At 35.3% G+C, this 25,804-nt stretch overlaps 1 protein-coding gene across 1 annotated transcript in view; it reads left to right on the top strand.

Moving 5' to 3' along the window:
- The window catches only part of LOC102808140 (exportin-T-like), a 112,216-nt gene that overhangs the window by 3,866 nt on the left and 82,546 nt on the right, over positions 1 to 25,804 (top strand). The window contains exons 3-4 of the mRNA XM_085496674.1: positions 18,123 to 18,265; positions 22,354 to 22,423. Of these exons, the coding sequence (XP_085352800.1) occupies positions 18,123 to 18,265; positions 22,354 to 22,423 (213 nt within the window). The remainder of the gene's footprint in view (positions 1 to 18,122; positions 18,266 to 22,353; positions 22,424 to 25,804) is intronic.

A 25,804-nucleotide genomic window follows, 5' to 3' on the forward strand; every position in this document is an offset into this window, starting at 1 on the left:
ATGAATGTCCCAATCAGCGGTCCTATCCTCCAGGCAAAGGTCGAAGATTTAGGACAGAAAATGAATCATGTCGAATTCAAAGCCAGTAATGGCTGGCTGGAGAGATTCAAATCCCGACACGGTATCACGTTCAAATCCATGTGCGGTGAAGCTGCTTCTGTCAGCGATGTCATGGTTGATGACTGGGTAACGTTAACATTACCCGGACTCATCGATGGCTACGCTCCCAGAGATATTTTTAATGCCGATGAAACTGGGTTATTTTTCCGCCTGATGCCCGATAAGACATTATCATTCAAGAATGACGTATGCTCTGGAGGAAGGACAAGTAAAGAAAGATTGACTGTGATGCTTTGCGCAAATATGGATGGATCTGAAAAACTCAAGCCACTGGTCATCGGAAAATCAAAAAACCCAAGATGTTTCAAAAACATGAAATCCCCACCCGTCGATTACAAGGCAAACAAAAAAGCATGAATGGTCAGCGATTTGTTCATCGAATGGCTACACAAACTGGTCAAGAAGTACGCCAGAAAAGAAAAATTCTCATGTTCGTCGACAACTGGTCCCGCCCATCCAGCTGTCAAAAACCTCAAAGCCATCAAACTCGTCTTTCTCCCGCCAAATACAACTTCGAAGCTGCAACCGATGGATCAGGGCGTGATTAGAAATTTCAAGTGTTTTTACCGGCAACGAGTAGTTCAGAGAATGTTGGTGAATCTTGATTCAGGTGAAACCCTACCCACGATCAATGTCAAAGATGCGATCGACATGCTTCATTCGTCCTGGCACAAAGTTACCGATACCACCATTGCCAACTGCTTCAGAAAGGTGTCGTTTGTACATCCACCAAATCCCGACGTGGAACAGGAAGTCAGCATTGCCGATTGTGGAGACATTACGGCCGATAACACCAATGATGTTGAATGTTTATGCGACAATTTAGCCCATCATATCAAATTCCCAGAGATTACATTTTCGGATTTTGTCTGCGCAGACGACGAAACTGGTGTTTATTAATCTCCATCAGACGATGCATTTTGGAACAAAACGCTGTGGCCGATGAAGACGACGTCGAAAATGTCAGCCCAGACATTCCTGTTGACATCGAACTGCCTTCACCGTCAGAAGCTATAGATTGCATAGTAAAATTACGTACTTATCTTCAGTCCTTGAAATTGTTGAAACTTTGATTTTTCCACAACTTTCAACTATCGAGGACATGCTGTTCACATCGATTTGTTCCGGTCATCGTCAAACCAAAATTACCGACTTTTCAAAATAGCCATCCATGTTAATAGCGAACACTTTACATTACAGATTTTTTTTACCATACTACAAATGTAATGGGTGCAATGTGAATTTTATTTTTTATGACTGAGAAATAATGAAAAGAATACAATGAGTACCACGTGTGTTTGTGTATGCATACATGACAAACTCAGTCGATCCAGCATGGACGTACTAAGAATTTCTTTATTCATTTATTTATACATGTACTTTGAATAATGAACAGTATATTTGTATTTTCCATTTTAATATTATTTTAATAAACATGACAACGTTTATTTCAATACTATTTGTGTGTTTTTAATGTTGGGTCTAGTGTTTAAAGTGGCGCCATAGTTTTGTTTACCCTGATGTATGGTAATTAGTTTGTTTCTGTAAAGCGCCCTCAAGTGGCAATTGGTTATTACGAACACTGGTTATAACAAATATATTCACCCAGGACCTTGATATTCGCACTAACGAAGTTTGACTGTATAGTAAAGTGAATTACAAAGTCAAAGTTGGTGGGGGGCTGACAACATCTTTTACATCAAAAGTAGGAGTAAAACAAGGTTGTAACCTGAGTCCTACACTATTCAACCTGTTTATTAACGACATTCCAAGAATCTTTGACTCACCGACATGTTACCCTCCTACTTTGAAAGATAGTAAAATTAGCAGTCTTCTATTTGCCGATGATATAGTGATTTTATCAGAAAATAAGACCGGCTTACAAAATTGTTTAGATAACTTATCCAAAACAATGGGGACTATCAGTCAACACAGAAAAAACTAAAATTATGGTTTTCAACAAATCGAACAAACTATTAGAAGATAACGTATTTTTCTATGAAAGCAAAGAAATTAATATTGTTAAAATAATCAATTATCTTGGTATCACTTTAAGCCCAAATGGGAAATTCAAAGAAGCCATAAAAAACTTAAAACGTAAAGGTCAAAAGGCCATGTTCTCTTTAAAGGGGAACTAAATAGAGCCTATTTTGGTGTTTGTATTTATCAAGTTATGTATATTGATTATAAATTTGAAAAAAAAAATTAAAAAAAATGATTATCTTCAGAGTTATGATGATTTAAATATGAGAAACCATAAACCTGCGAAGGACTTCCGTTTGCGCCATCTTGCCATAAAAAAACGCCCTCATGAGGTATAAACAGGTAAGGTAACAAAGCATGATGACGAAATAGTATCTGATTAAATATAAGCAACTTAGGGAGCCATAGCTGGCTGTACTGGTGAATTGACTTCTAGTCTATGTTGTTTCGACTTTTACGTTAATGTTACTTACAAGCATATCAACATACAAACATTATGGATGTGCGATTGATCGAGACTGGCATTTTGTTTTGTTTTTTGTCTGTCTAATAAATGCTGTTTCCAGTACTGCACTGTGCGGCGTGCAAATTATTCAAAGTATGGATGCTGGAGTATGCAATCTTGAGTTCGTAGGGTGGTGGTGGAAACATTTTCGTCCATGTATTCACGGGGCTGCACTGGCAAATCATGGGACAAGTGTCACAGGAACACCAAGCAGATTGTTCACAGACTTCCGTGTAATTTGAAATAAAACTTTTATCCGAACAAGGGGCATCGTCGACGATATACTCTCATCACTCACACTGGACTGAATTGAATCTTCACAGTATACCGTACTTCCCTGATCATAAGCCCGGAGGCATGAACACGTAAAGGAAAAGTAAGGGATGAGCTTGTACTCGAGGACCAACTCAGAAAAAATGATTTTGTTTTAGGGTTAAACACTGTAACCATCTTGCAAACAACGAAAAATTATCAAAAAAAAATATTCGTTCACCACGCCGGGCTCGGGAAAATAATACTTATTTTTGAAAAAAAATGTGTCATTGATTTGAACGATACTTACAATGAAGAAACAAACATGTTCATAAAAAACACACACATTTTATTACAATACGATTTACATACCGTCTGAATTTACGGTGAAATAATGGGTAGGGTCTGTGAGGAAACAGTGGACGAAAGCATTTATCATTATCTTCGTTTTGGTATGTTTTCGATCGTACGCAAACTCTCGACGCAAAACAATTTTCCACCATGAATTTTTTCAGCACGATTTGACCTGGAACAACTTCCTTTGACATAACAGGTCATGTCTTTCATTAACCAATCAAAATGATGTGTCGTAATGATGAAATTTTCCGATTATTGACGATGATTTTTTAGCGCAATGCGGAAGTGAATTACCGCAATGTTAAAATGCGATCTGTAGCACTGATTGCAACAAAAAAACGATGATTTTTTTCCCTAAAAACTGGCGATTCGCAATTTCCGAAATATAAACGACGGTTAATAGTAACCGTGGGTAAACTGAGTGTGGAGGAAGAATTTAAACACCTTTCTCAGTCGCCAACATGTCTCATCGTTCAAACCCTAGGCCTTTCATGATAGTCTCAAAGTAAACCATGCCCAATAACCAGGTACACGCCTTGACAATCACATATTTGGCTTTTCGAAGGCTACTACTCAAAAAAATATGGATTACTCCAGAATTGCAACATCGATGTTCATCCTGAGTAAATGACAGAATAGAAACGATGCGAATCACGTTGTGTACGTTCGCCATGCACTCTGAACTTAAAATTAATGCGAGTTTTCTCATAAAACTAAAAGCATGAACCAAACTAACATGCCAATCACGATTATTATGAAATGAAACACACCTTTTACACGCATATTTTAAAGAATATCGTCGACGCCCAGTAAAAACACTCTGGGCTTATAATCGTGAATGCCCTCAACTCGATAAATACCAAGTATAAACATAGGGATGGGCTTCATACTCGAGAGGGGCTTACATTCGGGGAAGTACGGTACTTTAACGCAATTGGGCTTTCACTCTGAGAATACTGTGGTTCAAACGCATAAGGCTCTAACCCAAGTTTTAAAAAGCACATTGTGCATATAAAAGTTGAGTTTATACTAATAGTACACAATGCTAGGCAGCATGAACGGCTATGTACAATGGCGTATACGAATGCGATCAGATACTAAAACGTCATAGCTTTGAAAAGTACCCGGATGTTAAATATGTTCGTTCGTTATTTATTCCCCTCCATGAATGGCCTCCATGGCAAGCACTTCAAATGCCTATCCAAGCTACAGTTATAATTAAAACAAAATTAAACCACTGCAATATTATTTCGAATACAGTTTAGAATATACACAACTATAAATTAAGGCCGCATTTAGGTTCGCTTTAATAGGGAAACTAGGACAAAATCCTAATATAAATATAAAAACATTGATGTCCCTATTCCATAGGCTCGTAAGACCTATTCTGACATATGGCAGTGATATATGGGGCCACGAGAGTTCTTATAAATCGGAAGTTGAAGATATCCATTCACATTTCTGCAGATTTATTCTCGGTATCAAGAGAAACACTCCCATAACAGTGTTCTCCACAAACCAAAATAGCTGGTGGGCGGCCTAATTAGCATAAATTTGCATATTAATTTGCATGTCATTTACATACATCTTTCTAGCATTTATGTCATGAAATGCAATACACACTAAGTTATTTACTATTCTCTTTTTAATTTAATTGAAACATGTTACAATTTTTTGAAATACAAACAGATTGGTCACTATTAATATTTACGAAATGCAAAAAGTTTGAAATCGGTGATTTATACGTTCGCAAATTATTCTGCGTTCAAGAAATGCAATTCGAGTAACCAAGAGCAAGTACGAGTTATAATGTAGAAAATATACGAGGTGATTTGTTCCCGATGCCAAAACGGACGATTTGTCAAAATAAAACTCATAACATTTTTTTATTTGTGGCATCAGTACTCACCCGTGCCAACGGACGATAAGATGCATTTACGCATGTACGGTCACGATACGTTGCGTTTTCACACGTTGTTTTGGGATTCAAGAAAAATGCTAGCAATCGGCAAAATAAAAGAATCTGCTATGTTCTCGAAAGATTAGACATAAAAAATGGATAAATGAAAAAAGTACGTGGAAAAGATAACTTAAATATTATTCAATTACAAATACTCGCGGTAAACTAATCCGGCAGCCATGTTTGATGTTTATTACCGCTTTCCGAATTCAGTACACGAACACCCAGAATGCGCTGCTCCTCTATGCAACTTAGATACTAAATCGTCACAGCGCCAACACCGGTGGGTGGCCGACGGTTGTTGAATGGGGTAGGTCAAAAGGTCACCAGTTTGCCTTCTCCATGCTGTTTTCACGATGAAAATCGAGCGAACGTTGTAAATACGGCTAGAATTTAAATTTTTGTTCGAGTTTACGTGCAATATGCTAATATATTTGTTTATTTTCTGTGCATATACATTTCGTTCGTATTTAATTCTTTCTTTCGTGATTGGAAGACGATTATTAAAAATACAGCTGTAAATTGAAACAACTGTAGTTGCGTATCGTGAGCAATAAGTGGCAACAATGTCGGGCGACGAATTCAGGCGATTGACACATTGCCATGAATACACTTGATAACTGCTTGCAGACTTCCTGTGGTCATTGTTTATGTTTGGACTCTTGAAACAATAGCAAAATAAAGGGTTGGGCAACTACTCTTTTGTTTAGGCTTGGGAAGAACAATGCAAGCTTTTTACAAATAATTTCAGCTGGATGTACGTTGGTGGGCGGGTGTTGAGAGTTACTAGGCGGCCGTAAAACTTGATGGGCGGGCCGCCCACCTAAAACCCCTTGTGGAGAACACTGCATAATGACAATATACAGAGAGTTGGGTGAATATCCGCTACATTTATTTATACAAATGATCAAATACTACAAATGATCAAATACTACAACCGCGCAATAAACTCGCCTAACGTACTAATTAAAGAAGCAGCAATACTAAACAAGCAAATGAATAGTGAATGGTATATCGCAATAACGACACAATTAAACAACATCAATGAAAGTGACACAATTAATTTGGACAGAATAACAACTGCTGGAAACAAAAATTTACAAATACAATTGGAAAAACAATTTACTGTACTGTACTGAAAAGAAGAATTGAATAATGATCGAGAGGGTAATAAATTGAGATCATACAGAAAAGTTAAAAATAAATTAAAAAACTATTTGATATCAATGAAAAATGTTGAACTAAGAAATTATGTAAATTTCGACTAAGCAACCACAATTTAAAAATAGAAACAGGACGACATTCCAAACCAAAAACACCTGTAAAAGAAAGAGTATGTGAACTTTGCACAAAAAAACCAAATAGAAGACGAACAACACATGACTTGTCTATTTTACAATGACCAAAGAAATTTAATATTTGAGAAATGTAAGAAACAAATTAATAATTTTGATAATTTTACAATTAATGAACAATTTGCACTGATATAATTTTACCTCATTTCATATCACACTCGGACAATTCATTAAAACACCTCCAAAATTTTTAACCCTTAATGCATTAACGCATTATTAGTGTTATTACTTTTTAACAATGGTTTCTTCTACCTTTATTAATGCTGTTAGTGGGATTTATTACTATTCATGTTTTTTATTTGTTTTTATTTCAATTATTATTATTATTTTTTTTAATCATTACTTTAGTCTTAAAGGAGAACTAAATAGAGCCTATTTTGGTATTTGTATTTATCAAGTTATGTATATTGATTATAAATTTGAAAAAATAAATATGATGATTTAAATATGAGAAACCATAAACCTGCGAAGGACTTCCGTTTGTGCCATCTTGCCATAAAAAAACGCCCTCATGAGGTATAAACAGGTAAGGTAACAAAGCATGATGACGAAATAGTATCTGATTAAATATAAGCAACTTAGGGAGCCATAGTTGGCTGGACTGGTGAATTGACTTCTAGTCTAGGTTGTTTCGACTTTTATTGATCGAGACAGGCATTTTGTTATGTTTTTTGTCTAATTGTCTAATAAATGCTGTTTCCAGTACTGCACTGTGCGGCGTGCAAATTATTCAAAGTATGGATGCTGGAGTATGCAATCTTGAGTTCGTGGGTAGTGGTGGAAACATTTTCGTCCATGTATTCATGGGGCTGCACTGGCAAATCAAGGGAAAATTGTCACAGGAACACCAAGCAAATTGTTCACAGACTTCCGTGTAATTTGAAATAAAACTATCATCCGAACAAGGGGCACCGTCGACGATATACTCTCATCACTCACACTGATCTTAATCTTTACAGTATACCGTACTTCCCTGATCATAAGCCGAAGGCATGAACACTCAAGGGAAAAGTAAGGGATGAGCTTATACTCGAGGACCAACTCAGAAAAGATGATTTTATTTTGGGGTTAAACACTGTAACCATCTTGCTAACAACGACAAAATATCCCAAAAAATTATTCGTTCATCATGCCGGGCTCGGGAAACTACCATAATACTTATTTTTGAAAAAAAATGCGTCATTGATTTCCACAACACTTACAATGAAGAAACAAACATGTTCATAAAAAACACACACATTTTATTACAATACGATTGACATACCGCCTGAATTTACAGTGAAATAATGGGTAGGGTCTGTGAGGAAACAGTGGACGAAGGCGTTTATCATTATCTTCGTTTTGGTATGTTTTCGATCGTACGCAAACTCTCGACGCAAAGCAATTTTCCACCATGAGTTTTTTCAGCACGATTTGACCTGGAACAACTTCCTTTGACCTAACAGGTCATGTCTTTCATTAACCAATCAAAATGATGTGTCGTAATGATTAAATTTTCCGATTATTGACGATGATTTTTTAACGCAATGTGGAAGTGAATGCAATATTAAAATGCGATCTGTAGCACTGATTGCAACGAAAAAACGATGATTTTTCCCCTAAAAACTGGCGATTCGCAAAGTTAATAGTAACCGTGGGTAAACTGAGTGTGGAGGAAGAATTTAAACACCTTTCACGGTCGCCAACATGTCACATCGTTCAAACCCGAGGCCTTTCATGATAGTCTCAAAGTCAACCATGCCTAATAACCATTTACACGACTTAACGATCACATTTTTGGCTTTTCGAAAGCTACTACTCAAAAAAATATTGATTAATTCAGTATTGCAACATCGGGGTTCATCCTGAGTAAATGACAGAATAGAACGGATGCGAATCACGTTGTGCACGTTTGCCATGCACTCTGAAATTAATGCGAGTTTTCTCATAAAAACTAAAAGCACGAACCAAACTACCAAGCCAATCACAATTATTATGAAATGAAACACACCTTTTACACGCATATTTTATAGAATATCGTTGACGCCCAGTAAAAACACTCTGGGCTTATAATCGTGAATGCTCTCAACTCGATAAATACCAAGTAAAAATATAGGGATTGGCTTCATACTCGGGAGGGACTTACGATCGGGTACAGTACAGTACTTTAACGCAATTGGGCTTCCATTCTCAGAATACTGTGGTTCAAACGCATAAGGCTCTAACCCAAGTTTTAAAAAGCACATTGTGCATATAAAAGTTGAGTTTATACTAGTAGTACACAATGCTTGGCAGCACGAACGGCTATGTACAATGGCGTATACGAATGCGATCAGATACTAAAACGTCATAGCTTTGAAAAGTACCCGGATGTTAAATATGTTCGTTCGTTATTTATTCCCCTCCATGAATGGCCTCCATGGTGTTTAATTGCAAGCACTTCAAATGCCTATCCAAGCTACAGTTATAATTAAAACAAAATTAAACCACTGCAATATTATTCCAAATACAGTTTAGAATATATAAAACTATAAATTAAGGCCGCATTTAGGTTCGCTTTAATGTTTTGTATTATTAGTCTAGTTTTGTTTAGTGTAAATGTAACCATTTTAATTCCTCATGGGAATTTTATGTGTTTTATAAAGTATAAGTATGCTAATCCGAACCAAGCCGCTCACATCGTGGCGGGAGCTCCGTGAAATATGCCATTTACGATATTTGGTACCCCAGACCATTCGTCCCGGTGTTATCGCTATCGCCACACGAGACTCCAGCTTGTCTCCTATTCAATTTTCCTTCCGCCCACTTAATTTTAATATTCATATGACCTTTGCACTGACATCGATAGCCAATCGCATTCGGCCGCGGACGTCACTCTAAATAAACAACTGAATAAATTAATATACCATATTTGGAAGATAGCGGGTAAATTCAACGTTGTTGGTGTGTTCCTTCGGGTTCCGAAGTCGCACGAAACGAGTTCATGTTCCGTTATCTTTCGCAAGTAAAACAGGTCGATATGTATTAAACATGGCATTTGTTTTCTTGTTTTAACCCCCTTATTACGCAAGCTTCCGTCGAAGTGGTGTTTTTTTCGACGATTTGTGGCATGTTGCAAAACGAAAGAAACATTGCGGCATTCTTAGCGGTGGATAAGGGATCGTCTATGTCGTCACATTTATGTCTCGTTTGAAAGAGAATAAACAACCGCTCAGAAAAATATGTTGCTAATATTTAAGTGCGGTGCCTTGAAATCGCCTGCCCGACGTCCAAATTTCAAAAGGATGTTCGATTTGCAATGACGACCGTTCATATGTACTAGGCGACGTTACTAATTACTACTAGGGTCGGTGTTTGCATTAAGAATTATAGAACAAAAGATCAGCAAAGCGGTGCTTTTGTCGGCGATTTTGTCAAAGGGAATATTGATAAAATGTTGCAAAACAGAATCGCGAGTTGGGTGAAAAATTGCGCCGGCGGCATTCTCAGCGATAGCGACACCCGAGAAACACCGTGTCACGGTGCATTCGTGCATCAGTACACCGAAGAAATACATACATATTGTTGCGGACGACTATTGTAGACTGTGTTCGTGTAGTCTTCGAGTTTGTGGACAGTTAAAGTCGTGTGTGAATTTATTCAAGCCAGGAAAAGCAGGAGGGATAACTTATGGAAATCGTCTTTCCAATTTGATCCAGTGCGACGTTGTGAAAGGAGCGACTCTGTCGTCTCATCTATGTCTAGTTTGTAAGAGAAAGATCGATAGCGCAGAAAAATCCGCCAATAATGTAAAACAGTGGCGTGAAATTGTCAGTCATTCTAATATCTCCCAACCTGTGAACGAAAGGGTTAAGCGTGCTGCCTTGAAATCGCCTGCCAAAACTAAAATGGCGCGTGTCACGTGACTTTATTTACTAAAGATAGCGTGGGCGTTTGATTGACACTCAACTCATTAGTATTCCACCAATCACAGCTACATCTACTTTCTGGATGTGCGCAGTCAAATTGTATAGGAGACAAGCTGGAGTCTCGTGTGGCGATAGCGATAACACCGGGACGAATGGTCTGGGGTAGATATTTGGAGATCAAGCTGTGATTCCAAATACATATCAACGGGGGCATGAATATGTACTCTAGCGATTACACTCATCTGGTTGGGCTTTTGATATATAAATGTTGTTGTTTTCGGTCGAAACGTGCCGCGACCAGTGAAAATCACGAGTTTAACATGGTGGCTAATGTATGCAAAATGCCTGTCAATCGCGGTTTGAGTAAACGAAAATGTAAATCCCCCTAGATGTTTATTCAATCTACAAAGCTTGTTGATTTACAAACAGCATTATCATTACGAAGTATGTCTATGGTCTAAGAATCGGTAACACTGGGACATGACGATGTAAGACAGTAAACAATGTCAATAGCATTTGGTCATGGCCTCTCGAATATCCATTGCATTAACTGAAGAAGTAAAAATCATTCGCGTGGTTTAAATTTCACTATGAGTCCGAAAGCGCGAAATTAAAACCACGCAAAAATTTCCTGTTGGAATGTAAAACACAATACCCAAGTCAAAACAACACTCACTCCTGACCCACAATCTTACGAATTTTACCGTAGTCATTGACGCCTATTCAAGAGTATGATGTTTATTGTGGTTAGAGTGAATGGTAAAGCTTCGCTTCAACAATGAGCTGTTATTACCGTAAAAATGTTAAATTAGTCTTCAAATGGTCAGTTTATCATCGAAAACAACTAATTTTTTGATTTAAAAAAAAACGTGCCGTCTTTCCATCAAAACTAGAGGTAAAAGGTTGTGCTGGAACATCGGCAAATCTCCTCGGTGTTGGTAATTTGAACACGTTGGCATCACGTGTTGGAGTATTTTGATTGGCTGATTAGCGATTTCACCTATCAGATGTCGAGCATTTGCATGCGACCGGAATCATTCGCTTACGATGAAACTAAATTGAAATTTACTTGCATTTCAAAACAATTCAACAAATTTACTTTTAGTACTTTATTAATAATCACAACCAAGTAATAATAATAATTGTGAAACGCATCATGATCGGATTGCGCTACCGTGATTATTTGCTACTAAGCTATGCAGTGTTTGTTTTTTTAAAACTGTATTTAAGAACGATGTTGGTTACTACTATGTGGACATTTTTCTTTGATCGTACGGCAAAGACTTTCGGGTGAAACTTTTTGTATAACTTTCTAGACAGTCTGGAAAAAGGAAGGGGTACATTGAATAAGTGTCAGACTGCAATGAGCTGCAAATGGTAGTTGTGTAATACTGGTAGGCGTGCAGGAAATAACCGTTCTGTTAGAGGTTCCATGTTTTGGATATCAACAAGACATTGGCCTGACTGCTTCGTATGGTGTTACCCTTTGTTTTATTTTTCGTGAAATACTTGGACAGCTCGAAACCGCGGAATCAAATGTTTCCACAGCACACACCACTGTACAAGAGTACAAGAAGAAAATACGCCATGCTTGAAATGCATGACATCCAGGTCTTGGCATAAGAAAAAAAATCAGTTTTTTTTCTGTATTTGTCTGTGCCCAGACAACACGTCACAGACAATTCATATCTTTTACAATAGATCGTTTTCGTTCATGCGTCGCATATATGTGTATGTATATATGAGTGTATGTGTGTATTTATATTCTATTTTTAGTTTCTTATTTTGGCTCTGAAAAGGGCCGTTTGTTGCTGGTGTCGGTTCAAGACACTGTTTTTTTTTGACTCCCGTGTGCGAAGCACAAAAAGGCAGTCTTTGCAGTTAGTGTGTCTGTATGTGTGTATGCGTGCGTGTGTGTGTGTGTGTGTGTGTGTGTGTGTGTGTGTATGTGTGTATGTGTGTCCGTCTTTTCCACTGATATCTCAAGAACCATACATCAGTTTTTGATGAAACTTGGTGCATAGATGCTCTGGGCCAATGCACAGATTTGATTAGGTTTTGGTAAAAATCCATGCATATTAATTACCTAATTTGCATGATAATTAGCTGATTTTTGGCTGTTTCATGACTGTTCCACTGATATCTAAAGAACCACTCATTGGATTTTGATGAAACTTGGCACACAGATGCTCCAAACTAATGCGCAGATTTGATTAGTTTTGGGTAAAAATCTGTGCAATATTAATTACCTAATTTGCATAATGATTAATCAATTTTCGGCTTTTCCACTGATATCTCAAGTACTAATCATCACATTTCAATAAAACTTGGTACATAGATGTCATAGGACACTGCACAAACCTGAAAGTTTTTATGGTAATATCAGTAGATATTAATTACCTAATTAGCATAATTAATTAATTTTCAGCTTTTGATATTTCAAGTAGTAATTGTCACATTTCAATGAAACTTGGTACATAGATGTCATAGGACACTGCACAGACCTGATAGTTTTTAGGGTAATATGAGTACATATTAATTACCTAATTTGCATAATTAATTAATTTTCAGCTTTTTATATTTCAAGTAGTAATCATCACATTTCAATGACACTTGGTACATAGATGTCATAGGACACTGCACAGACCTGATAGTTTTTAGGGTAATACGAGTACATATTAATTACCTAATTAGCATAATTAATTATATTTCAGCTTTTGATATTTCAAGTAGTAATCATCACGTTTCAATGAAACTTGGTACATAGATGTCATAGGACACTGCACAGACCTGATAGTTTTTAAGGTAATATGAGTACATATTAATTACCTAATTTGCATAATTAATTAATTTTCAGCTTTTGATATTTCAAGTAGTAATCATCACATTTCAATGACACTTGGTACATAGATGTAATAGGACACTGCACAAACCTGATAGTTTTTAGGGTAATATGAGTACATATTAATTATCTAATTTGCATAATTAATTAATTTTCAGCTTTTGATATATCAAGTAGTAATCATATTTCAATGAGACTTGCTACATAGATCTTCTAGGATTATGCAGAGACCTAATTAGTTTTAATTGGATATTAATTACCTAATTTGCATAATGTTCCACTGATATATATAAAGAACCACAAATTGGATTTTAATGACACTTTTAAAGAGAACTATGCAGAAACCCAATTAGTTTTTGGTAAATATTTATGCTTATTAATCTCCTAATTAACATAATTAATTAACACTGATATCTCAATTACAATTACTGATCATCACATTTGAATAAAATTTGGTACATAAATGCTCTAGGACAATAGACAGGCCTGATTAATTTTGGGTTAAAATTTGTTCATATTAATTCTCTAATTAGCATAATAATTCATAATTTTGTTGTTCTGTTCTGTTCATATTAGTTACCTGATGTACATAATTAGTTTTCAGCTTTTCTATCAATATCTCATGTACAAGTAATTTTGAATTAATTTTTAATGTGTCTTCAATACTCTCAGCACACGGGAGTTCTTTCTAAGCTTTCTTTGATTTCTTTTGATACCGCTTTTTGTATATACCATATATATGTCAAGAAAATTAAATCAAGTGTGTGTGTATTTATATTCTATTTTGGATTCTAATTTTGGTCCTGAAAAGGGCCGTTTGTTGCTGGTGTCAGAGACACAGACTCATTTGCGTTGTAGGCTTACTCCCATAAATGCCTCATATACTGTACACCAGGTGGATTGGGGTACATTGACCGAACCAGTCTAACGAACCAGTCCAGCATTACTTCTCGTCTTGTTACAACGACGCCTTCAACATGTATCAGGTTTTGTTTATGCTGGAGGTATCACCCATCTTTCCATGCATTGCGTCTATCAAACATTGTCCAGTGTTTTTTATACAATCTATGTCTGACAGCGGCGTTGTTGTTGCACGGACTTTGACCGTCACCCAGCCATCTTTGCCTGTTGGTTGTAACGCAGGGTTGTAACGTCGATTTTATAATAAATACAACGCTGCTGATTGGTCGTTAAAATTGAGTCTACGGTAAAATTGTTTTGACAGAACGCTCTTCTCCCCCTCACCGCTCATTTGATTTTGACTGTAAAGTCAACCCGACGTTATCCACCAGATCACAAGCCCTCAAATCACACAAGATACAAGCCGGTACCACCCGTGTACATACAGGCTAGGCTTCACGGAAGACGAGGCTGTACCACAGTCCCTCTGTGGATAGAGGGACTGTGGCTGTACATTTTGATTTTCCACACGAGTGTCTTAAACAGATTACAAGATAAGCCCGTGATGTCGCGGCGACTTTTCTTTACTAATGATTTTGATATTTTATCACGGGAATTTCCGTGTAATAACCTGTACTTATAATATACAGTAAACTTTTTCATTGTCGCCTCTACCAATTAGTCAATATTATATGGAAATTTGAGGGCAATAGTAAATTCACGTTCTGTTAACTGATTCGTGACGGAATATGAAAACCAAAGTCCTTGACTTAGTGTTTTCACACTTGTTATATTAGCAGTCTGGAGGAGTAGTATGTATACAGAATGTGCATAGTAAGTTTCATTCTCAGGTTTACTGTATACGAGATCAGTAACTTGAGTCGGCGGATTTTCTTCGCGATCGTTTAGCAACAATCTGGTCGTGTGTATCCGATGGACTGATGCCTTTTGTTGGCCATCATCAACTTGAATTAGTTCCGCGTCATATTTTTTCGACGATGTAAAAATTACAGAGCACGCAATGTTTCAAATCATGGCACATGGAGACTGCTCTCAGAAATTCAATTGCTATGTTATATCATGGAAGGTACTAACGTTAGTATCGTTCCTTCCATGGTTATATTTAAACAAGCAAATTGTAATCCGTTCGTAGGATGTTTATATCAGTTGGAGTTAATTACCCATGAGCACTTGGTGCAATCCAAGGGATTGAGCGGTTCCCCTTTAACCAAAAACGCAGCGAAACCATGTCTAGGTGATAGTTTGACACTACCATAAAAACTTGATTAATTCGCGGTCTATTAATTCGCGCATCCATTTTATTTTCGGACGCAAATTTTTAAATGTATCTTTTTAATTCGCGGCGTTCAAAAACATGTTTAAAATTGTATCCTATTAATTCGCGGGCCAAAATAAAGTGGATAACTCAGAATATATCGCATGAAGACATTAAAAATATACATTTTTTTGAGTTTTTATGTTACCAGTACTTGGTGTAGCAGCAATCGCAGATGATCTCCGTCATCACAGCCTTTCAGTTAGCAAGCAGTTTAGGTTCAGTAAAGATTTGACCTGAAAAAAATCATTCCCCCATGACACTACAGATGTTGGGCAAGATTATTACTTAGTCGATATAAATCCATCAGTCAACACATGGATTACGAATTTCCGTGATGGAAAGCTTAGTACAGGGCTTTTTCGTCGCTGGTCCAAAAGGTTGCATCGACCATGTGTCTGCCATTATTCTATTATGTCATTTAGGTGAACCACCCTATGGTGCGTAAATTGACGTTTTTGATTGGTCGGGCGATTGACCTCGTGTTACATTTTCATTATACCGGATTCGGTAAAAACACAGAGTTAAACGGTCATGTACGTTCTATAAATCTAACCTTGCACACATAATCTTGTACTGACATATTTTTTGTCCAAGAAAGACATTCCTTTTCATTTAACCCCCCAGTTAACTCTTCGCGTCCATGGTATTTGTGAGAGTTGAAAGATTTTTTGAACAAATGACAAGTAACTATATTGATTTGCGTCAAGCTGGGTGGCCCGAATTTAAATATCAGTGCATGAACTCTGGAGGTCATTGTCCAATGCCATACGTAATTCAAACGCATGGTTAAAAAAAACCTAATTATCATGAAAGCAATACATTACGAAGTTGAAATATTTAGAGCCGGTACAATATTGTAAAAAAAATTGTGTAATTAGAAAAACAGTGCACTAAGTAAACGACGTTGATATATTCAAAGCCAGTACAGAGTTGCATACAAGTTGCGTAATTACAGTTAAATTTTATTTGCATTTCATAACAATTCAACAAATTTGTTTTTTGTACGTTATTAAAATCACTACAGAGTAATAATCAACAATTGTGAAACGCAGCATGACTGGATTGCGCAACCGTTATCATTTGTTGCTCGGCAGTTGTGATAATTTTTACTTCGTTTACAATATAATTTCGTTACCAATAAAAGTAGGAAAAAAAAGTGTATTTGACGTACCAGGTTCGTTAAAGTGATTTTTTTGGAGAAAAATAACCCTGGGTGACATTGTAAGTTTTGGGCGGTTAAATTAGCAGGACACAGTGCATTCTACTTGTCTCAGTATTGACTGTCTCGCCGTACTTCAGACGGGACTTCACACTTTCCATTGTGACATGTAGATGCTAATAGGTGTTTTTGAAGACAATGGCATAGTGTTTTATGTGAATTTACAAGCTCTATGAACTTTGTATGCGGGACAATGGCATCGCAAACGTACACAATGCCTTTAGACCTATCATAATACGACAGAGTCGTGTGCTCGCCGGATGCGTCCCAGGGACTCACCAGTTAAAAAATTCATGCGTCCCACAGAAAAACTATGCTTCCCGGACGCAAAATTCCGCGTTTACGCAATACCTGATAACTGATAACATAACATAATAGAGCCCTGAATCAGGTACTTTGAGAACTTAACTATATACTCTTGTTGGGATTCTGAACTTGAGCGGGAAACTTTGATACAAATATACAATACTGTGATTGGTCAAATACTTTGGCCCTTTGTCTAAAATGATACATTTGAAAAAATCCAAATTATTGAAGTCTGGTGAATATCCCAATAGCCATGCTTATCAGTAATACTGGACTCAACTGATTGAAAATAATTAATGAGCCAAAAATCAGAATCCATTTAGCAGTAATAATAGATCTAATGGTAATCCGAAAACACATTTATATGTTTTTACCATCTCTTGAAAAATATACAACTAACAATCCTGAAATGTTTGCAATAAGTTCTTTTGTAAAATAATTAGTATACAAAATGAGCAATTTTAGACTTAACACACCTATAAAGTGAATACTGTGGAATACTTTATTTTCGCTGGAATTAATTTTTGCTGAAAAGGCTTTTTGGGCGTTTTGCTTGGAATTTATTTTCACTGGTTTTTGATGAGTTTAATGTGAAATGTAGGAAAAAAAAGTATATTCGCTGGATTTTATTTTCACGGAATCATCCTTTCAGCGAAAATAGCGAAAATAAATTCCAAGCGAAAATAAAGTATTCTACAGTATATGAAGAATTGGTATTATTTCCAATAGACGTATTCATCATAGGCCAATTACATGTATTATTTCCAATAGACGTATTCATCATAGGCCAATTACATGTATTATTTCCAAGTTATTGAACAAGCAACTAAATAAATTAAACAGTATAAGGTACTAGTAGTAAACAAAGGCAGGTAACAGAAAAAGTATTTAAACTAATTTATCCTCCTTTTAGACAAAGAAACAAATGAAGGTATTAGTGTTAGAAAGAACACAAAATAGCAATGCAACAACTTGTTGAATCTTATTATGCAAATCCAAAAGACTGACTCAAAAGTATGAATTAGAAATACAAACCCATGTCAAAGTCCACTCTCACCAAAACACTACAAAATTCCTTTTTATATCTTATTTTACAGGCCTTGGCATATTTTGAACAAATGAAACAAACAGAGAATGGTTGGCAGATATGTGGTAATGCCTTAACTCAACAAGGAGTTGATACAGATGATCATGTTAAGTTTTTTTGTTTTCAAGTAATGGAATGGTTTATAAAATCAAGGTAGGCATATATGTAATCCATGTAGTCAATCCAATAATGCAGTGCCATGTCCCTGTCCCTGTCTGGTTGCCATGTAATCAATCCCATAATGCAGTGCCATGTCCCTGTCCCTGTCTGGTTGCCATGTAATCAATCCCATAATGCAGTGCCATGTTCCTGTCTGGTTGCTGATAAATCAATCCCATAATGCAGTGCCATGTCCCTGTCTGGTTGCCATATAATCAATCCCATAATGTAGTGTTGTGTTCTTTCCTGGTTGCGAATGTAATGAATCCCATAATGCAGTGCCATGTCCCTATCTGGTTGCCCATTTAATCAATCCCATAATACACTGCAATGTCCCTGTCTGGTTGCCATGTAACCAATCCCATAATGCCCCTGTCTAGTCAACCATTGATTACAATCAAGTTATTAGGTGGTCAACCATTGACTATGATTAAGTTTGTTGGTCTTCAGTGTGCTCTGTGAGCCTATTTAACGTGTCATTGACACATAAAGATTTGCTGTGAAGCAACTAATTGTGCTAATTCAATGCCATGTCATTGACACATAAAGATTTGCTGTGATGCAACTAATTGTGCTAATTCAATGCCATGTCATTGACACATAAAGATTTGCTGTGATGCAACTAATTGTGTTAATTCAATGCCATGTCATTGACACATAAAGATTTGTTGTGATGCAACTAATTGTGCTAATTCATTGCCATGTCATTGACACATAAAGATTTGTTGTGAAGCAACTAATTGTGCTAATTCAATGCCATGTCATTGACACATAAAGATTTGTTGTGATGCAACTAATTGTGCTAATTCAATGCCATGTCATTGACACATAAAGATTTGTTGTGATGCAACTAATTGTGCTAATTCAATGCCATGTCATTGACACATAAAGATTTGTTGTGATGCAACTAATTGTGCTAATTCAATGCCATGTCATTGACACATAAAGATTTGTTGTGATGCAACTAATTGTGCTAATTCAATGCCATGTCATTGACACATAAAGATTTAATGTGATGCAACTAATTGTGCTAATTCAATGCCATGTCATTGACACATAAAGATTTGTTGTGATGCAACTAATTGTGCTAATTCAATGCCATGTCATTGACACATAAAGAACAGTGAACAACATCTTATTACAGTTATAGAATTTGTAGTTTGTAAAATAATATTCACATTTTATAAACAAATTAAGTGTAAAAACAATGGTGATTAGGGGCCTATAGTCACATACATGTATTACCAAGCAGCAGCATACAACTGTATTGTAACCTGGTCATCTAATGATTCAACTAAGGGAAGCCAACAACATGATTTTTTGGGGGATTTTGAAAACTGGTTACCCCAACTGGAGTACAGAGTATTACATAAATCGTTATGGTATTCGCACAGCATCTCACAACTTTTAATTTGTCAGTAAAGTAGCACTTTATGGGATTGATGTACTAAAATAAACACTTATAGTAACACTTTATGGGATTGATGTACAAGACTAAATAAACACTTATAGTAGCACTTTATGGGATTGATGTACTAAATAAACACTTATAGTAACACTTTATGGGATTGATGTACTAAATAAACACTTATAGTAACACTTTATGGGATTGATGTACTAAAGAAACACTTATGGTAGCACTTTATGGGATTGATGTACTAGAATAAATAAACACTTATAGTAACACTTTATGGGATTGATGTACTAGACTAAATAAACACTTATAGTAACACTTCATGGGATTGATGTACTAGAATAAATAAACACTTATAGTAACACTTTATGGGATTGATGTACTAGAATAAATAAACACTTATAGTAACACTTTATGGGATTGATGTACTGGACTAAATAAACACTTATAGTAACACTTTATGGGATTGATGTACTAGAATAAATAAACACTTATAGTAACACTTTATGGGATTGATGTACTAGAATAAATAAACACTTATAGTAACACTTCATGGGATTGATGTACTAGACTAAATAAACACTTATAGTAACACTTCATGGGATTGATGTACTAGACTAAATAAACACTTATAGTAACACTTTATGGGATTGATGTACTAGAATAAATAAACACTTATAGTAACACTTTATGGGATTGATGTACTAGAATAAATAAACACTTATAGTAACACTTTATGGGATTGATGTACTAGAATAAATAAACACTTATAGTAACACTTTATGGGATTGATGTACTAGAATAAATAAACACTTTAGTAACACTTTACGGGATTGATGTACTAGAATAAATAAACACTTATAGTAGCACTTTATGGCATTTATGTACTAGAATAAATAAACACTTATGGGATTGATGTACTAGAATAAATAAACAAATAAACACTTGTAGTAGCACTTTATGGGATTGATGTACTGGACTAAATAAACACTTATAGTAACACTTTATGGGATTGATGTACTAGAATAAATAAACACTTATAGTAACACTTTATGGGATTGATGTACTAGAATAAATAAACACTTATAGTAACACTTTATGGGATTGATGTACTAGAATAAATAAACACTTTAGTAACACTTTACGGGATTGATGTACTAGAATAAATAAACACTTATAGTAGCACTTTATGGCATTTATGTACTAGAATAAATAAACACTTATGGGATTGATGTACTAGAATAAATAAACAAATAAACACTTGTAGTAGCACTTTATGGGATTGATGTACTGGACTAAATAAACACTTATAGTAGCACTTTATGGGATTGATGTACTAAAATAAACACTTATAGTAGCACTTTATGGGATTGATGTACTAGACTAAATAAACACTTATAGTAACACTTCATGGGATTGATGTACTAGACTAAATAAACACTTATAGTAACACTTTATGGGATTGATGTACTAGAATAAATAAACACTTATAGTAACACTTTATGGGATTGATGTACTAGAATAAATAAACACTTATAGTAACACTTTATGGGATTGATGTACTAGAATAAATAAACACTTATAGTAACACTTTATGGGATTGATGTACTAGAATAAATAAACACTTTAGTAACACTTTACGGGATTGATGTACTAGACTAAATAAACACTTATAGTAACACTTTATGGGATTGATGTACTAGACTATTAAATAAACACTTATAGTAGCACTTTATGGGATTGATGTACTAGACTAAATAAACACTTGTAGTAGCACTTTAAGGGATTTATGTACTGGACTAAATAAACACTTATAGTAGCACTTTATGGGATTGATGTACTAAAATAAATAAACACTTATAGTAACACCTTATGGGATTGATGTACTAAAATAAATAAACACTTATAGTAGCACTTTATGGGATTGATGTACTAGACTAAATAAACACTTATAGTAACACTTTATTGGATTGATGTACTAAAATAAACACTTATAGTAGCACTTTATGGGATTGATGTACTAGAATAAATAAACACTTATAGTAACACTTCATGGGATTGATGTACTAGACTAAATAAACACTTATAGTAGCACTTTATGGGATTGATGTACTAGAATAAATAAACACTTATAGTAACACTTCATGGGATTGATGTACTAGACTAAATAAACACTTATAGTAGCACTTTATGGGATTGATGTACTAGACTAAATAAACACTTATAGTAACACTTTATGGGATTGATGTACTAAAATAAACACTTATAGTAACACTTTATGGGATTGATGTACTAAAATAAATAAACACTTATGGTAGCACTTTATGGGATTTATGTACTAGACTAAATAAACACTTATAGTAGCACTTTATGGGATGTAAGAGATGAAATGACACTATGCATAGAGCATGTTTGTTGACTACTTCATAGCCCATTTTATACCCAATGTATAGGGCATTTCGTAGCACCTACATGTACAAGCTGTTTTCATTGCCAAAATTCATTCATTGATCTCAAATTCTCTGTACAGAGCAGCAAAAGCCAGACCTCTGCTTCCCTTTAAGAAGCTGTGGTTAAAGATTGAAAAATGAAATCAACAATCTGTAAAAAGACACTTCTCTTGAGAAAACTTGTGATGGTGAATCAATTCATCTTTTTTTTTCATCAGATATCGGACAGTGGAAATTAGCCAACAAAACCAATTAAAAGAATTCCTACTTGGATGGTTGCAGATACAGGTATGAATTCACGAATGAGACTGGAGTGATAATATGCCACCTTCTTATAGTTTGTATCACCATGGATGTACTAACACAGGATGAACCACTGAGTTAAGTGGATTGAAAAACCACTTGAGAAAGTTTACTTTTGGTGTTATAATGTGTTAAAATCCTCAAACCTTTGTCTTACTAATAAACATTCAGATACAACGTGATAAAACAAGATCAAAGTAATTGGATGAGTCTTGTCATCATTAAAAGGGGTGTGTACATCCCATGAAAATGTTATATTTCATACCAATTTCAATGCGCATTCAAAAACAGTGAGTGACAAGCATGCGTAGCTCCTCCCCAAGTGACAGGTGAACTTTCAAACACCATAAATAAATCAGAAGTTTGTTGACGATCAGAGAGTTACAGTACTTTCTTGGGGGTTTTTGAAATTTTTGCTTTATTCTTTTTATTGTATATTTCAACTTTACCTTAAAACAAGTTTAATATCAGATTCAAATTTTTGACTCCCATGTGCGAAGCACATAATGGGAGTCTTTGCAGTTAGTGTGTCTGTGTGTGTGTATGTGTGTTCGTGTATATGTGTGTCCGACTGTTCCACTGCTATCTCAAGAACCATACATCGGTTTTTGATGAAACTTGGTACATAGATGCTCTGAACTTGTGCGCAGATTTGATTAGTTTTTGGTAAAAATCCATGCATATTAATTACTTAATTTGAATGATAATTAGCTGATTTTTAGCTGTTCTATGACTGTTCCACTGATATCTAAATAAACACTCATTGGATTTTGATGAAACTTGGTACATAGATGCTCTGAACTAATGCTAGGTTTTGATTAGTTTTTGGTAAAAATTACCTAATTACTAATTACCTAATTTGCATAATGATTAATGAATTTTCGGTTTTTCCACTGATCAAGTTCTAATCATCACATTTCAATGAAACTTTGTACATAGATGTCATAGGACACTGCACAGACCTGATAGTTTTTAGGGTAATATCAGTGCATATTAATTACCTAATTTGCATAATTAATTAATTTTCAGCGTTTGATGTTTCAAGGAGTAAGCGTTACATTTCAATGAAACTTGGTACATAAATACTCAAGGACTATGCAGAGATTAATTTTTTGGGGATAAATTTGTACATATTAATCACCTCATTTGCATAATTAGTTAATTTTCAGCTTTTTCGAAGATATCTCAAGTACTAATCATCACGTTTCAATGAAACTTGGTACATAGATCTTTTAGGACTATCCAAAGACCTGATTAGTTTTAGGGTAAATAATTGGGCATATTAATTACCTAATTTGCATAATTAATTAAATTTCAGCTTTCACACTGATTTCTCAAGTACTAATCATCACATTTCAACGAAACTTTGTACATGGATGCTGTAGGACAATAGACTGAATAATTGTGGGTTAAAATCTGTACAGATTAATTACTAATTTGCATAATTAACTACTTTTAAGCTATTACACTGATATCTAAAGTACTATTATTTCATTTCAATGAAACTTGGTGCAAAGATGCTCTCGGACAATGTACAAACCGGATTAGTTTGGGGTTAAAATCCGTTTATTTTAATTCCCTAATTAGCATAATAATTCATAATTTTTTTTGGTTCCAATCACATTTCAATAAAATTTGGTATATAGATGGTATATTACATTGCGCAGACCTCATTAGTTTTACACTCAAATCTGTTCGTATTAATTTTCTGATTTGCATTATTAGTTTTCAGCTTTTCCATCACTATCTCAATCAAGTACAAGTAATTTTGAATTATATTTAATGTGTCTTCAATACTCTCAGCACATGGGAGTTCTTTCTAAGCTTTCTTTGATTTTCACCATGTTTCTTCTTTATTATTTATGTATAGCCTTGCTAAATCTTGCTAAGCATTCAAAAGAGAGAATGTTTGCACCTGTTAATTATATTTTAAAATCGTCTTTTGAGTTTGTTGCATGATTCTAAATTCTACAAAATTTAAACAGTCTGTAGCCAAGACTGCTTGGATAATAAAAAGCTAAAAAAAAAATTCACTCCCAAGTGCCCACGAACATGCATCTCTACCTTAAGTATGATTAGAAAGCATCAGAGTTTATTTATTACTTCAAATTAATCAGCGACAAAAGAGATATATCAAAGGAAATTGGTCAGTGGTTTATTCTATGTTAGTAAGTCCATGGTATTACTGATATCTGTGACATCATATGTTTGTGGCATTCAATGCAATACAATTCTCATAGTACAGGAATGAAACTTTGATACATGTCATTAACTGGGATATAAAATCCAAGCTTATGTCACAGTGATCGTCAGATGTGGCACAGTTCTGAATCGTCATGTTAGGGTCATGGTAGTTTTGGGACTTACTGGTAATTGTACTTTGTGTTATTTATAAATTTTCAGGAAATGTATGGTGATTTTTACCTTGCCTGTACCATCAAAGATGGAAGGGAAAGGTATATAAAGAGAAACATTTTTGTCCGGCGTTGTTGTCGTCTTTGTTGTCGTCATTAGTAATTGTTATTGTGTGCACAATAACTTTACTATTTCTAGTCCTAACTCCATCAAACTTAGTCAACTTAGCAATCATTATAAAGTCTTCCCTGAGTTTGAACAACAGATGTCCTGTATGAAAATATCATGCAAAAATTGTGAAAATCCATGTATGTAAATGTGTCGAAATGGGCGTAGTGCGAGTGGTTAGTGCTAGTAGCACTAATCCGAAAAAGTACTAGATCTAGTGCTAAAATGGCACTAGATCTAGTGCTAAAATGTGCACAGTGCGAGTGGCATTGTTATCGCATTGTCAACGACGTCGAATAATAGGAGGGGCATCAACAACCACTTTCATATTCAAACTACAAACAGTATAAAACATCGGCAATATACGCGAGATATCCATAATAATACTTTCTTTATATGCCGTCGTAAATTAGCCATCCGAAAATCTCCCTGGGGATTTCACGGCTGGTGGGCACTTATTTTGGGCTCAGAATTTCAAAAAATAATCATCAAATATTTTTTGGGGACTTCCATTTTCATCATTGAAGTATCTAACTACGCAGACTTTCAACACCGTCAGTTGGGCCACCTAAGACGAAAGAAACTATTGCAGAGTTAACAATAATAATTAATAATTCTTGTTGAATTAAAAAGTAGACCGCCTGCAATTTCATTACAATATCGCCCAGTGTCAGTTTTCAAATACATTTGTTTTTATTTTATTGGTAACGAAAGTATATTCTCAACGAAGTTTCAAATAAAAACGAACACAACTGCATTGCGTAGTAGCAAATGATTATGGTTGCGCAATCCGGTCATGCTGCGTCTCACAATTGTTGAATATTATTCAGTAGTGATTATAAT

Source organism: Saccoglossus kowalevskii, chromosome 3, assembly GCF_978046115.1.
Source record: "Saccoglossus kowalevskii chromosome 3, keSacKowa6.1, whole genome shotgun sequence".
NCBI classification, from domain to species: Eukaryota; Metazoa; Hemichordata; class Enteropneusta; family Harrimaniidae; genus Saccoglossus; species Saccoglossus kowalevskii.